Raw genomic sequence first — 14734 nt, 5'->3', positions numbered from 1 at the left:
AGCCGGCGTCTTGCCATGCTTTTGATGGTTTCTTGAGTGTGTTTGCAAAAATAAACATAAATAAATAAACATACAAATAAAAACCTAATGAGAAAGGAGAGAGCCAGAGCCAGCGCCTAAGTTAAAACAGAACACGGCACCGATTAGCATTCAGCAGAGCTACAGGGAGAAAAGGGTTTTAACAGATCCAGCTCATCCACAACCAAGAGCACTGACCTGAATAAAAGGGCCCTGGGCCAGCACAAACACCATATCACAGTGGCCTTTTGACAACCTCCCGATTCCTGCTAACTTCTATGTCTGTGAGTTCTATATATGCAAGTTTCAGGACCCATTAGGCCCGCACCCAATCGAAGCCCACTGCACAATTCCAAAAATACATGACGATGCGAAAGAAAGAGAGAAACATCTAGGGAAATGTACTTTTTTGGGAGATCCAAGACATTTGTCTGATAACTAGGCAGACACAAAGAGCGGGGGGAAGTAATAGAGACACTATAAGTGAGAAGACAGATGGAGAATTGCAGGGTTAGAATTAGATAGAGAGAGGGAGCAAAAGAAAAGAGCACAGAAATAGAAAGGTAGTGAGTCCGGGAAAGCAAAGAAATAAAAGCAAATACAAGAGAACTTGTCAGAGAAAGTATTGAAAGATGCAGAAAGATTAAAAAAAAAAGACATGGGAAGGAATAGAAGGTGAGATATAGTTTGAAATCTTTACTTAAAATTAAAAGTAATTGGAGAGTGGATATCATTAGGAGTACTCACGTTGGTGCAGGTAAGATGACGCCCAACGTCCTGTACAAGATGGCTCCGATCACATAGTACATTGTAGCCTCCGAGTCCAGCTCTGTCTCTGCAACACAGACAATTTTGCAACTGATCAGCCCAAACAGGTGGCACGGTGTGTCTGCATTACCCTCAAAATCAAGTACAAATCCATCTATCATCAAGTGATTTATTTTGAACACTCCTTGTTATCCTTTGCAAATGTTTGGACTAATATTTGCCGGTACACTCCTACGTACGTAAATAGGTCATTGCAGAAAATTCATATTTAAAATATCAACAAGAATTTAGCACATTTAGCTGAATGTCGATTGGGAAGATAGAGGAAAGCCAAAAACACCATTAAACCTGCCTTCCTGACATTTCAATTATAGGCTGGAGTGGTTTGCTTCTGATTGATTTTTTACAGCTCACCTGAACTGATAAGTGAACAAACAAAATGCAAACACATCTATTAGCTGGTGAAGCAAACAAGCCCAGACTTCACCTGCCTCATCAACCTGCACTCCCAGCTTTATTTACATTGACTCTTAAGCTGTCGCGGCCAAATTCTGTGACTACATCAAAATAAGAAACGTCGGTTAATTGCAGCGCCTTCCAGCAGCCTGATATGACAGGTACGTATTCCATAATCAGGCCTATTATGCCTATGAGTTGACAACATATCACTAATTCAGGTGCAAGATGCTGGTTTCACACTGCTTTTACTAATATGTGTGACTTTATGCTGCTGGAAGCTCACCTATTGCGCAGCTAGAGGCCTTGCTAATAAAACAAAATTCTTTTAATTTTATATATTATATATGTGTAATGTATGTTTTGTATTTTGTATGCTACTGGACACTTGAATTTCCCTCGGGATAAATAATCTATCTATCTATCTATCTATCTATCTATCTATCTATCTATCTATCTATCTATCTATCTATCTATCTATCTATCTATCTATCTATCTATCTCTAACATGCAGTTGACTTGATTAAAATGTTGTCAGTAAAGTCCAAGTGTCCACACCCTCTTTACTCAATGTCCTTATCCTCAGTGTTCTTTCTTTTACCTTTGTTTAAGCCCCCTTTCCTCCCTTCTCGCCCTTCTCTTCCTCCCCTATTGTGGCTGTCATTCTCGAGCCCACTTTTCAACTTTTTCATCCTTTTCAACAGTTCCCCTTTACAACCCTTTGCCTTTCCACCACTCCCTTCAGTGCTCTTTCACCAAAAAGAGCAGGGGCTCCCACGGAGACGTACTGTCCCTTTGTAAATGTCACTTTGTCTCAAGCGAGGGAGGCGGAAGGAAGCCGAGAGAGGAAGAGTAAGAGGCGAAGAGTTCATGTTGAGAGATGCCACTCCCTCCTTTGCCCTTTTAGGCAGAGAGAAGCGACGGAAAAGCATCGGTACAGAGAGGAGGAGACAGAGGGAGTTGATGGTATCAGACATACTGGGTGACTCATCCAAAATCTGTCTGCCTGCTGCCTAAGAGGTAATACTCAGGAAGAGAGATAGCTATGCAAGACAGACGAGGAGGGAAAGAAGAAGAGACAAAAACTCGACAGTGGGGGGAACAAGCAATTGTGAGACTGTGAGGAGGCAAAAAACCAGATCAAAGTCGGTATGAGAAAGCTTGTGAGTGTGATGGATCCTAATTGGACAGTGTCTGCAAAGGCATGCAAATGAGAAAGTCAGAGTATTGTGGGTAAATGGTAAATCAGTGTGTGAGGGGGTGGCTCTCCTACACTCCAGGATGATTAATACCACAAAAGCACTCAATCACAAAACTCTAATTTCCCATGAACAGACTTTTTGTCACTCTTCGCTCGCTGAACATCTGAATGATTGGTGGTCAGCTGCAATCCAGCAAAATGGCAAACCACCAGTCACCAGCTGTGAACTTTAATACACCATTTGTCAGGAAAAGATATGCTTGGAGTTGATGCAAAGCCATAACTTATGGTTTTAATCAGAGATCGAAAGCTCCACCGAGACAGTATGTGAGTTACTCTTTTCATTCCTCCCTGGTTTCCTTCTACAGCACGTTTGCTTTTTATTCACAAGTTTTGTACACGGCACAAGACATTTTAGGAAATCAAAGGACTGGGGAATAGCAACCCTTTTGTCCAGTACAGGACAACAGGGTAATGAGCTCAAGCTCAGAAAAATGAATTCATTGCAGAGCTACCTTTTTAGAGGATTTAATAAGTATTTATTGGTGGATAAAAGCAGGGGGCAGTGAATTTCTAATGGCTTGTCTTGTTGCCATTGTGAGGTTGCCAAGAAGTCGTTCCTATAATTCAGTCTGTGTATGGGAAAAAAAAAATGGAATTCATGTTAATGAGTAATTAGTCAGATGTACTGGTGGGCATCATTGAACTTTAGAGAGAGCCAGGTTAGCTGTTACATTAGCTCAGCCTGCCTAAAAATGTGTTAAGCCTCATGGTTGCAACTCTGTACTTCATGTGGAAACAGACTTCCAGGAGACTTCGTGCTCAGTTGCAAACAAAAATAGCAGAGCAGAACGGGGTTTATATGTGACCAATCTCAACGCCAATGGTGTCATTTAACCGGAGCCATTACATTGTGCAATCATACGTTCAAGCAAAAACCTGTCTATTGCCAGTTTAATGCACAGACTTGGTATCAGAGTGGTATCAATCTTCGCAGTTGGCCTGTAATCTGAAATGTTGGACTATTCCTGCTACACATCTTTTATTTCAGCACCAATTAGCTACCCCAAATCATCAAATTTCCCCATTCAAAACTCAACATAGTGACGGTTAAAACTGCAAATAAGGAAGTCGGTCTTTAACACATTATTGCAGAGTAGAGCTCCTTGAGTGTTTGTGCTCTTGCTTGAGTAATACTTCAAAGTTAATGGTGCATAAGTGTATGCATGTACCAGTGATGGTGTATTTGAAATATGAAGTCATTGCTGGCTTGCATGTTTGGATGTATGTGTGTGCAGCGTGAGTGCCCGCATGTGTGTTTGTGAGAGTAAGAGAGAGACAGTGGAGGGAGCGAGGGAGTTTGTCACCTCGAAAATCAGTGAAGAACAGTCCGGGCCTCTGCCCAGTGGAGCGATTCATGAACCTATCAATCGGCCGCGCGTGTGCTCAACTGTGTGCGCACGTGCACGCACAAAGGTGCCGATGGGCCTTTATGAGCATGTTTAAGCTGTCCATCTGAGATTGGCTTTCATTATGGGGTAAATGAACCAATCAAACTGATAGCAATCAACTGAATTCCTCAACTCACGGACTTCCAATGGGAAGAGGCAGAGTTCCCACATGGGGCAAGGAGTACTTATAATGTCCTTACTCATAAGGTTACATGCTGTTTGGATGGAACAATTTACCAAAGAGCATACGCTTAATGACAATGACATGTGAGTAAATGTGATGCAGCACTTTTATCGCACTAAAAGCAGGGCAAGACAGAAAAACATTCTTCATTACAAACTATGAGGATAAAACCGAAAGGCAGGGTGAATGGGGGATCAGACAGAAAACAACATCACGATGCAGCAGCATTAAACAAGGTCTAGCTAACGACTCCAGTTGCAGCCTAACATTCATCCTTTGAGATATCTGAGTTTGCTGTTTCCTAAAATCTGGAAAAACAACTCGAACAAAACAACTCACGGGCAAATCATAAAAAGGTTCTTTTACATGAAAGCAACGTGGATGGTTTAGAACAAGCACGTTACACCATGCTTCATAAAGAGAGAGGAGGTGAGTTGAGGTGAAGAGCCCTGAGGTTAGCATACAGGATGTCCAATCAAAGAGGGTTTGTGTCATCAGAGGTCAGAGACAGCTCTGCTCTTTCGGCTTGCAGCCTCTCTGAACTTTAATTTGGTCATGGGGACGGAGTGTCAGACAGGAAGTTTGCCAGTGTAATTTCCTGTGGGATGTGACCTTTGCCTTCGTTGGTAGAGGATTGCATCTGCCACAGTAATTCTTTAATCCAATTTAAACCCTTTTCTTCCCTCACTTTTAAGTCTCCTTCTTTCCCCTTTACAGCTTCACATCCTATGCCTCCTTGTTTCCTGTGTCTCTTCCATCCTCCATATTTATTTCTTGGTGTGTGTTTGCACCATCACTTTGCTTGTTTCTTGGCTTTACTTGAAACCTCGTGGAAAATAAAGATTTGCAGCCGTCGCAACAAACGACAGTTCACTTTCTAGTGCTGCTGAAAGCGACGTCTTTCAAAATCGCACGAGGACTTGGTGCTCTCAAGGGGATGTAGCACACTTCTTCATAGATGAAAGACCTGCATCTTCTAGAGAAGCCCTCCAGGGCCTCTTTACAGTCCAAATCCTTCTCAACATTGCAGTACCCTCCAACGTCCTTAAAAAAGCCTTCCATCTCCTCGCCATGAGACACATCTGCTAGCTCTGTGAATCCGCACAGGGATAACTTCTTGGACTGACCTTGGCTGAAGCCTCATATGTCTAGGATTCAACACTGAGATTGAAGATGACAGCTAAAAGACATCTTGGTTTTGAGCCGAGTGCTCAAACCTGATGCAACCGCTGTCAGCTCTAAAAATAACATCATCAGCCTCATTTTGATGCCAAGGGTGAGATCTGTTTGTTGTGCCTCGATTTTTCCTTTCAAAGGAAAAAAAAAACCTTGAAACAAGCACCAAGGCTGGATCAGACCGGCAGTGTGTAGCAATAGCTTCAGTTCTTGGACCCCAGTATACCTGTTTGCAGGTCTAGTTGAAACAAATACACCTAATCGTGGGTTTACGTACAGTACATAGGATGACCATCAAACTGATGGTACAGATTGGTACCACAAAGCCCCAAGTCTGGACAAACCCATGACAGTCAGGAGCTGTCTTAACTGTCAGCTCTCAGCTTACCTTCAGTCGGGCTGGTGAAGACCTCTTTAGGGATGTAGAGCTTGTCCTCTGCAGTTCTGGCCCAGTCCTTCATCCCTCGCCGGCCCTTCATGGGGAAGTTGATATCGCTGGAAACTGCCGATACAGGCTCTCGCTGGATGGTTATCACTGGACAAATACGATACGAAATAACAGTTAAAAATTCACTGCAGTGAAATGTGGGTCGGGGTCTCAATGCCCATCTTGAAAACCCACAAAGTTAGTGTTAAAATGCATAAATGAGGTAAGGCATCTTAAGAAGAAGATAATTTGGCAGTGGATTTGATATGGATTAGCTTGACTGGAGATAAAGAATGCTACAAATTCACACCTGAATTCCCTAATTCTGTGTAATATCTAAACAAAGGAATGTCTTTAAGGATCGAGATCGGTGTGAAATAACCTGTTATTTGTCTCTGGTGTGCCTTGCATGTGTGTCACACTTACTGAGGTTGTTGGTAACCACTAGGAAACTCTGGAAAGGCTTCTGGGCTTCGCCGATCAGGTGAATGAAATCCTCTAATATCCTCATCAGCAAAGCGGCGCCGGGAGCGACCTGTCGATGGAGGTACAAAGAAGAGTCATCATAATTATTATCCATGACTAACCTAAACGAGACATGTCTCACCCACTGACACATTTTTATTCTTTGCATTATCCAGACCACTGAATGTGTTCCACAGCAGTAAAATGTAACTACGTGGGATATGTTATCACATTTGGTTTATTGTTTATTGTGTCCAGATGGGAAGCAAACACACCTCCACTCAAGGGCATCAAGCTGGGTCACACACGTATACACAAACACACACACACACACACACTGCTAGTGTAATTAATAGGTTGCAATTGTGTTTAGCAGACAGGTGTGTTTTTATGAGTCGAGTGAAAGTTAATTTGTGATGTGGTCACACCCACCTTTACACACAAATTCACATATGAACATGAACACTTAAAGGTCCTAAACACGGAATTGAGCCCCACTAGCAGTAGCAGTTTAGCACTGCATGTTAGACCGAAACAAAGCGGTGTTTCGCTCCGCTTTCCCTTCCTAAGTCCGCGGTTTTCCCGGGCTTGGGCTACTTTTGAAGTGTTGAAGGTTAGGTAGACCTGTTTTCATGCAAATGCGGTCTTGACTCTGGTGTTCGTCCCCAAAAGTGACATAAGTCAGAGCACACACACATGCACACAACCCTGCTCGCGGTCCAACGGTTCCAAAGGAAGAGGTCACACATGCACTAACATGCACACGCGGCCAGGCCGGCTATCCAGAACAAAAAACAGAGAAGCTCAATAATGATAATGATAACAACACAAAGAGAGCGAGTGTGACGTCACTCTCTACTCAAGACGTCTTTACTACATTATATCTTTACATAGCAAATAGTTGTTTCCTGACATCTAGTGAGGCTGAATGTTGTATATTTGACCTTTAAAGGTGCACTTTGTAGTTTCGGGGAAGACATTTTAATCAGAAGTGATTTTTCATGCCCAAATAAACTAAACAAACCAACTTTCTTCAGCTTTGTGACTGAACAAACTGAATTAACTGACCTTAACGGACTACACAATTTCATACTGTTTTACTTTGAAGCTAGAAAGGTGGCTGGGTCCGCCACATATAAACAAACAGTGTTCTGGGGACATTATTTTCCTCTGAGAACAGCTTGTTTATTCAGCTATGGAAAAAAAAAGATGAATATTTCTGAGTTTGTATTATTACCTCATTAATATTTTAAACATCAAATTCTGAGTTTGAATTTCTTCTCTGAAACTACACAGTGCGCCTTTAAAAAAGCAGTTGTTATCGAGGCACACATACAGTTACACACATGCACACACAGAAGTCTTTACCTGATGAGCGTCCTCCCATTTCTCTACATTCTCCATGTCCAACATGAGGCTGATTATCTGGAAGAATTTCTAGACACAAGATGAAGACGCACTCAGTTGTTAATGCAGAATGGCCATTAGATTTTCTCACTTGTATGTAAGCATTGTCAATTATCCCCTGTTATGTAGCTAGCATGCACCCACCAACCATTAGCACTGCAGCAGTACTGCAGTTTATTCTCTGTCAAGTCTAGCACAGTAGTCATCTGTACACAGGCATATTGTAGAACATAAAATAATGACTGACTGAGACAGGTGCATTTTGCTCTCTTACAGGAGGTGAAAAGGGAAAAACTCTGCTGAAATAAATCCCCTTTGAGGCCATTTCAACTGTGTCGCTGTAGTTCATTGCTATTCACACCCCGTGCTGTAGAAAGTAGAGCTTCTACACCGAATACATTTACAGCCGTTACAAGTGTGTGTGAAAGAGTGTGTCTGTGACCGCATGTTTTGTGGCTTAAGAGGGCTTCAACAGAAGGCTCCGCTCACCTGCACGTCGTCGGGAGCTGGGATGTAGGTTGCTCTTTTGAAGGTGTCCGTCACATTTCGCAGAATCTCCGTGGAAAAGAGAAGGTCGCCACTGTAGTAGCTCCTCCTCTGCAAGAGCTCCAGGAGACTTCTTACGATCTGAGACATGCCCTCCCCAGCCAGGGTCCTCTGACCCTTCGCGAGATGCTCTCGTAACTGCAATGTGTTGAAAGAGACAGAGATTGAGAAAATTCGATGGTTGCACATCTGCTGGTTACAGTTAAGATTATGAATGCATGCCTATTGGCACTTACTGTTTAGTACACGTGCTTTTATTCAAAATGTGAAGGTGGTAAAAATGTCAGAAACAGCGAGACCAAAGGAACCAAAGATCATGTTTTTTTTCCCCTTCAGAAATCACAGGAATGTTTTGGATGTGAGCTGAGGGGGATGTTTCAAGATGGAAGTATATATGTATGTACATGCTTGGATTTTAAGCGCTTGTGCTCAAAATAGGCGAGCAAAGAGAGGCCTAGCAGCACTCTCAGGCAGAAATTGGATCTCATCACTTCAGAGACACAGAGCAAGTGTGTGTCTATGTAAAATGCAAAGAGGGAGGCAGAGAGGGAGAGAGAGAGGCTGGAAGAACAGAAGATAACAGCAATCACAGAAAATTAATTATTGACTCCTGGTGTTAATGAAAGGTTGGAACAGAAGCTAACAGTGCAATCAGCTTTGTCACGCACAATCCCTGACCCCCATCTCCTTCTGCCATCATCGAGGAGATGGAAAAGGTTGAAGTTCACAGAGCAGGAAAACAGTCTGGCTGATGAACACATTCATTAGCTATGTTCATTAATTGATAAGTGTGAGCGCAAAGCTCTGGAAAAGCTAATTAGAGATACTGCCAAGCCCGGAGTAAAGGCACTCCTGTATTTTGTAAACTTTTTAAAGAAGAAAGTTGAACAAAGGTACATGATGGGTGAAAAAGGGGAAAGTAAAGCAGAGGGAAACTTTTAAAAGAGAGATGGAGCCTTTACTTTCTCAAAAGTTCACTAATGAGACAAACAAGTCTGATGAATGTGAGCTGTTATAGAGGTTGAGACTGCAACTAACTAGCTGAAATGATCAAATCTGGAACACTATACACATCTTTTATCTTCTTGCCAAAGATGATAAAAAAATGGAGTAACAGTTCCTGAGTTTTTTCAGGGGTGGACTTATCTGTTGTAAGGGAACTTACAGATAAATGTAAATATCTATATTCAAGTGAGACGCATCTGGCGAAGCTCGGAGGACCCCAGAAAGCAACTCCAGTATTGTCCAGCATGCAACGACGACTAGCAGATCCTAGAAGGAGAAAGATAGAGAGAAACACTTTATGGGCAATTGGTCAAAATTACAAAATGAAACCTGCCCAACAGCACATAATCCATTATAAAAAATTATTACAGCCAAAATACATAAATATCTTGCTTCTTGGTATTTATCGCAACATTAAAAACAAAGGTAATACACTGTGTGTCAGCTTGATGAATTTTAATACACAGAGGAAACAACAACAGCAAATTTATTACCACCTTTGAAAATAAGAACATAGATAACGTTTGTGAATTTATTGGCCTTTTGTTGCAGTAAAATGCATTATTGAGAATAGTTAGAACTACCGAGTATTTTATTTGTAGCAGTTCTACAGTGTTTGGCAGCTCGTACCTGCTGGCTGTTCAAACCTGGCAGCCGGCAGATAAACTGGCGAAGGCTGCCAAAATACTTTATGAAGACAAAGCCATTTCCCTAGCCAAATAAATATGCACTTACTGAACTCTGGCTCTGCCTTTTTTACGAGCAATTGATTGACATGAATAAACTGTAAAGTTTCTTGGTTAATCCAATTTAATACATTGATTTACCTTCAATGTAATGTTCTCTATGTTATATTTTACTGGCTGGCAACCTGACTCAGGCATGTTTTGATGTGGAAGGCAGTGCCATAGCTTGAAAGATGTCAAAACATGTTTATATTACAGGAAATCTGAACCACATCTGCTCTTGGCTTACACTCTGAAGAAGAAAAGTGTCTGAAAAAAATATCACATTTTGTTCTTGTTTCTGCTCGTAGAAGTTAAAAGAAAAAGGTCTGGCAGTCAGCCATTTAAGAACTCGGCAGTTTATTACTGTGATAAGTAATACATAAAGGTTGAGCTGCATTCAAGCAGATCATGGCTGCCGTACTAATTAAAGATAGATGCTGGTTAATGCACAAGTCTGTATGCCAAACTATGACATAGCAACGGTATTTAGGGACAATTTTTACAAGCCAGGGATCTGAGCACTTACATCGATACTTGTTCCCGACATAGGATTGTAAATGCAAACCGTGAATATATGAAGATATCTTTGTCATAATTTTACCTGCTTTACAGTGTTTTCTTTGGCACTCCTCATTCTATCGCTGTGCTGTTGTTGCACTCAATTTCTCAGAGGTCACTTGAATGTCAAACATTATTAAGAGTAAATTAATTACTCGAGTGCGGTAATTTTACATATACATAAACGACTATAATATTCGAGACCTTGCCAAGCGAGTTCAGAAAAGCACAGGTGGAATTTGTGACGTTAATGATGGCTGCATTCCATTTAGGTGAGCTAGTTAAAGGGCTCTGGTGTTGGGCCTGCTCACTCACTACCATACCTAACAGGGACACCTGATAGAATGGAGCCCTTGTTAACGATATTGGTGTGGCCAATATATGTGCTTTTACTGCTTTGAAAGTCAAAATGTCTGCATTTAAAAAGGTCTACCGCCAGCACACATCGCACACATTTTGTGTAATTACTTTCACTGCCAAAGGGGGGAGACAAGTTCAACACAGCAGGTTTAAGGTTTATATTTTATTTTCTCTGAGGTTTAATTAATTATGAGCTTCATAAGCTCCTTCTCTCCCTGCTTTAGCTAGCTCTTCTGACAAACTTTTGTTGCTCCGGTTCGAAATGCTTCTCATTTTTCTTCTCTAAGATTTTCTTTTGGTTAAGTATGAAATCCTGTGGGTGCTTTGGCCTACTTTTGCCCTCTTTAGCTGTTGGTTTTGCTAACTACCTTGTGCTAACTTTAATTCAAACTTGTTGGAGTTTCTTTTAGTCCCGTTGGACATTTTCTAATTTGTTCCGTTAGATTTTCTGTTGATTGAGTATATGTTTAAGGAGATTATTCCTTCTCATAGCTAGCACTGCACATGACAACGACTGGGTGCTAACGTAGGCTACGTTCGTGGGGTTAACAATCTAATGCTGAACTAGTGTTACTCCTTTTGTAAATGTTTTAGTCCTGTGGGCCACTTTCAAAATGTTCTTCCTTTGGGTTATCTGTTGATTTAGTATGAGTTTTTTAAAGATTATTCTCTTTAGCTACTGCTCATGATAGTTACAGGGTGCTAACGTACATTCATGCTGACTAACATAATTTGGAAAAAAAAACTACTGGACTACTTTTGCTGTTGATTCTTTCTTTCTCTCACTTTAGCTAGCCTGACATTTTCCGAATCTCAGTTTTACACTTCAGTATCTTGTCCAAGTTTCTTGTATGAACTCGCTACAGTTTGAGTCACCGGTGTAATGTGCATTGATTAACTAAAAAACTAAAATCTCCAGGCCAAACTGAATCACAAAAAAATACAGCAGACAGCTGAACTGACAGTGAACAAATATTGGCTAAAGCATCGTGTGACTGACCAGTGGCGTTAGTTGGACACTTGTTGTAGACAGTTTCTCCAGCTGAGGCTCTCTTCCACGACATAGCGAGTAGGTGCTCGTCTTTACATATCTCATGAGGAGCTGTAGAAGCAGGCGAGAAATATACAGAAAAAGTAAAATGAAGCGCAGTCTAGCAGGCGCACAGAGAAAGAAAAATCACCACGCACACACTCCCACAGACACATACATAGCCAGCGAAAAAAGGGAGCAGAAAAGCACAAAAAACAAGATACAAATCAATGTTCTCCTGCAGCAGCAGCTCCCAATCTTATTCCCTTGTACATTGCTCAGTGCTCTCTGTCAGTGTCACTGCCTCAGTACAGTATCTCATTCCCTCTTCATCTTACTCCCTCTCTTTATTCATCTGTTTCCCCCCTCCCTCTCTTTCATAACCCTGATGAAAAAACAGGGGAGAGTGCTCTGAAGATATTCCGAGGGGGCAGCCGAGTGCTGGCAGAGGCGATGCAGGGAGATGAAGAGGGACGGAGAGCGAGGAGAGAGCGAGACTCAGAAAGACAGAAAATATGATGTGATGTTCCCCTGCAATGCCAACAGACAAGATCCTCGCCTTGTGTAAAAAAGAGGCTTGAGAGCTACTCAAAACAAAGGGGTCACGGTGAAGGCTGCACTCTAAAGTTTATCATTTGTAGCCTGTCAGGGCTCGATGCAAGGCCTGTACACATGTGGCATTCAGGCTTGTATGGAAGAAACAAAAGGCGTGCTTATTAAAACCTCACTGTATCGTTCGGGGGCCGACGTTCTGACATTGAACATGGCGGAGAAACATCAGAAAGAGCCGTTGCAAGCAAGAGAAGATTAGCATGAGAAAAACAATGCTAAGGAGGAGAGATACATATGGAGAAATTGAGTATCTCTCAGGTAAGTAGAGGATGAAGAGAAAGCACAAGGCAAGGACGTGAAAAATCAATGTAGAGGTAAAGATGGCTGGGTATGTGAATTGACAGGAAGACCAACAAGAGACAGATAAAGATGAGACGGATGCAGTTCTAAAATTGCAATAGAAGCCTTTGGCTGTGGTGCGAACCGCTGGGAATCACTTCCAATATGCCTGACAAATACTGTGCATATGCAGATTGGTCGCACACACAGATACACACACTCTTTTGTCTCTGTCAGGGATCCACTAAGAGAGGCGTGCAGAGATATGCAGCCACACAGAAGAAAAAAACGTCCAAGGCAGAGAGTGTTTATACAGTCTTTTCAAGCATGAATAATACATAGAAAAAAGCACAGATTCTGTCTTTTCTACCGTTTCTCTTCTCACACACGTTCCCAGAGTGACTGACCTGGGCATTTCTTCTCATTACAGGACCGGACTTCCTCTCCCGAGCCATCGCAGGGATAGCCCGATACTCCCGTGCCCTCACACATCCTGAAGCGACGCTGCCAACCGGAGTCACATGTCTTGCTGCAGAGACTCCAGTGGTTCCAGCTGCCCCAGTTACCTCCACCTAGAACAGGAGCAAAGCACCACCGGTGAAGATTAGGGAGCTGGGAGGCAAGCATGGGAGGGAACGAAAACGGCATGTCACGCGAAAAAGAAATGAAAATTGATAAGCCCTTTCTATTTTTTAGTGTGGTAACCAACTTCAGCCAATAGGAGCCCGTTCTAGGGCCCAGGTTCATTAAAACGCTAGTATTTTTATCCTGCGGGGCCCAAAACAAACTGACACACCAAACCATGTCCCAACCCACAAATTGCTGGGATGTGGAACGCGAATCAGAGAAGACCATACAGCCTTCAAGTAATGCATGTTCCATGTTTGCATGATGGCCTTTGAGAGCATGTGAGTGTGAATACTAAGCCTTCATTTGTGCGCCGTACCGCTGCAGGAGGGGTTGGTGCAGTCCCTGCTCTCCTGATGGGGGCCTTTACATTCAGCCCAGCCGTGCACCGAAGAACTGCAGCGCCTCTGCCTCTGCTGGGTCCCCGTGTTGCACGTCACGCTGCATCTAGTCCACGGCCCCCACTCCAACCACTGGCCCTCCACTGGAGAGACGGAGGCAGATATGAAGAGACAGGGAAATGGATGAAGGTGGAGGGAGGAAGATTTCAAGAGACACAGGGAAATCCAGATGAATTGATCCAGATTTTTGAGGGATATGATAAAGGGATGTAAGGGGAATAGAAAAATGCAGAAGGAGTGAAGACACCGGGTAGAGAACGTAAGTAAGCTACAAGTAAACACAATATAGAACGAGTTAAGACGGTGAACAAATAAACTGCACAGGGCTATTTGGTTTTCCATAAACCCATAAATAGCAACAAACAAACATAAAACACTGCATGTGTCTGTGGACATTTTAAATATTTCAATCTGTTATGGAAAAACTGATTACAATTCCTTTCATGCTGTGTTTTTAAAGAGTTCGCACAGAGTACAGTCAGCTGAATTTTCACTCAAAGTGTTATTAGAAAGGCAACAACATTTCAACTCTTGACTGTTGTTAGTGCAGAAATAGATAAATAAAAAAAAAATCTGTACAATCTAGTACTGCTTGTCAGATGATGCATGAATATCAAATAGCTTATTTTGAAATGCACAGGTGTAATCAAAGCCCCCGCCAGTCCCCTTCAATAAGGGAGTTTTGCTGGAGTAATTGAGTTGTCAAATAACATAACCCTGAAATGCAAAAAAAAAAAAGAAAAAATGATGATGATGATAATCAAAAACAGGCAGATTAATCATTTATAGTGTTTATTCAGAGAGTTTTGGTATGTCACCAACTTCAAAGGCAGCAATTGTTAAGTCAATTTTGAGGATGTGTGTCACGGTTTTCCGTGTTTTACTGCGGAAAGACTAAATAAGGCTGTGTGACACATGAACTGTCGGTGAATACTAATTTCTTCACTGTTTTGCGATACGTATTTTTGATTAGAGTTCTTTGTAAACAAAACTTGTCAGAAGAACCAATTGCAGACCTGTGACCCTGTCCATTTA

At 42.1% G+C, this 14734-nt stretch overlaps 1 protein-coding gene across 1 annotated transcript in view; it reads right to left on the bottom strand.

Annotated features, from left to right (window-relative positions):
• The window catches only part of adgrb2 (adhesion G protein-coupled receptor B2), a 147135-nt gene that overhangs the window by 79368 nt on the left and 53033 nt on the right, over positions 1-14734 (bottom strand). The window contains exons 5-13 of the mRNA XM_073463201.1: positions 13618-13782; positions 13079-13243; positions 11751-11852; positions 9265-9371; positions 8043-8237; positions 7515-7583; positions 6108-6216; positions 5643-5789; positions 766-853 (exon numbers count right to left, since the gene is read on the bottom strand). Of these exons, the coding sequence (XP_073319302.1) occupies positions 766-853; positions 5643-5789; positions 6108-6216; positions 7515-7583; positions 8043-8237; positions 9265-9371; positions 11751-11852; positions 13079-13243; positions 13618-13782 (1147 nt within the window). The remainder of the gene's footprint in view (positions 1-765; positions 854-5642; positions 5790-6107; positions 6217-7514; positions 7584-8042; positions 8238-9264; positions 9372-11750; positions 11853-13078; positions 13244-13617; positions 13783-14734) is intronic.

The sequence above is a fragment of the Pagrus major genome, chromosome 3 (assembly GCF_040436345.1).
Source record: "Pagrus major chromosome 3, Pma_NU_1.0".
Taxonomy (NCBI): domain Eukaryota; kingdom Metazoa; phylum Chordata; class Actinopteri; order Spariformes; family Sparidae; genus Pagrus; species Pagrus major.
This window is presented reverse-complemented; position numbering and strand designations above follow the sequence as displayed.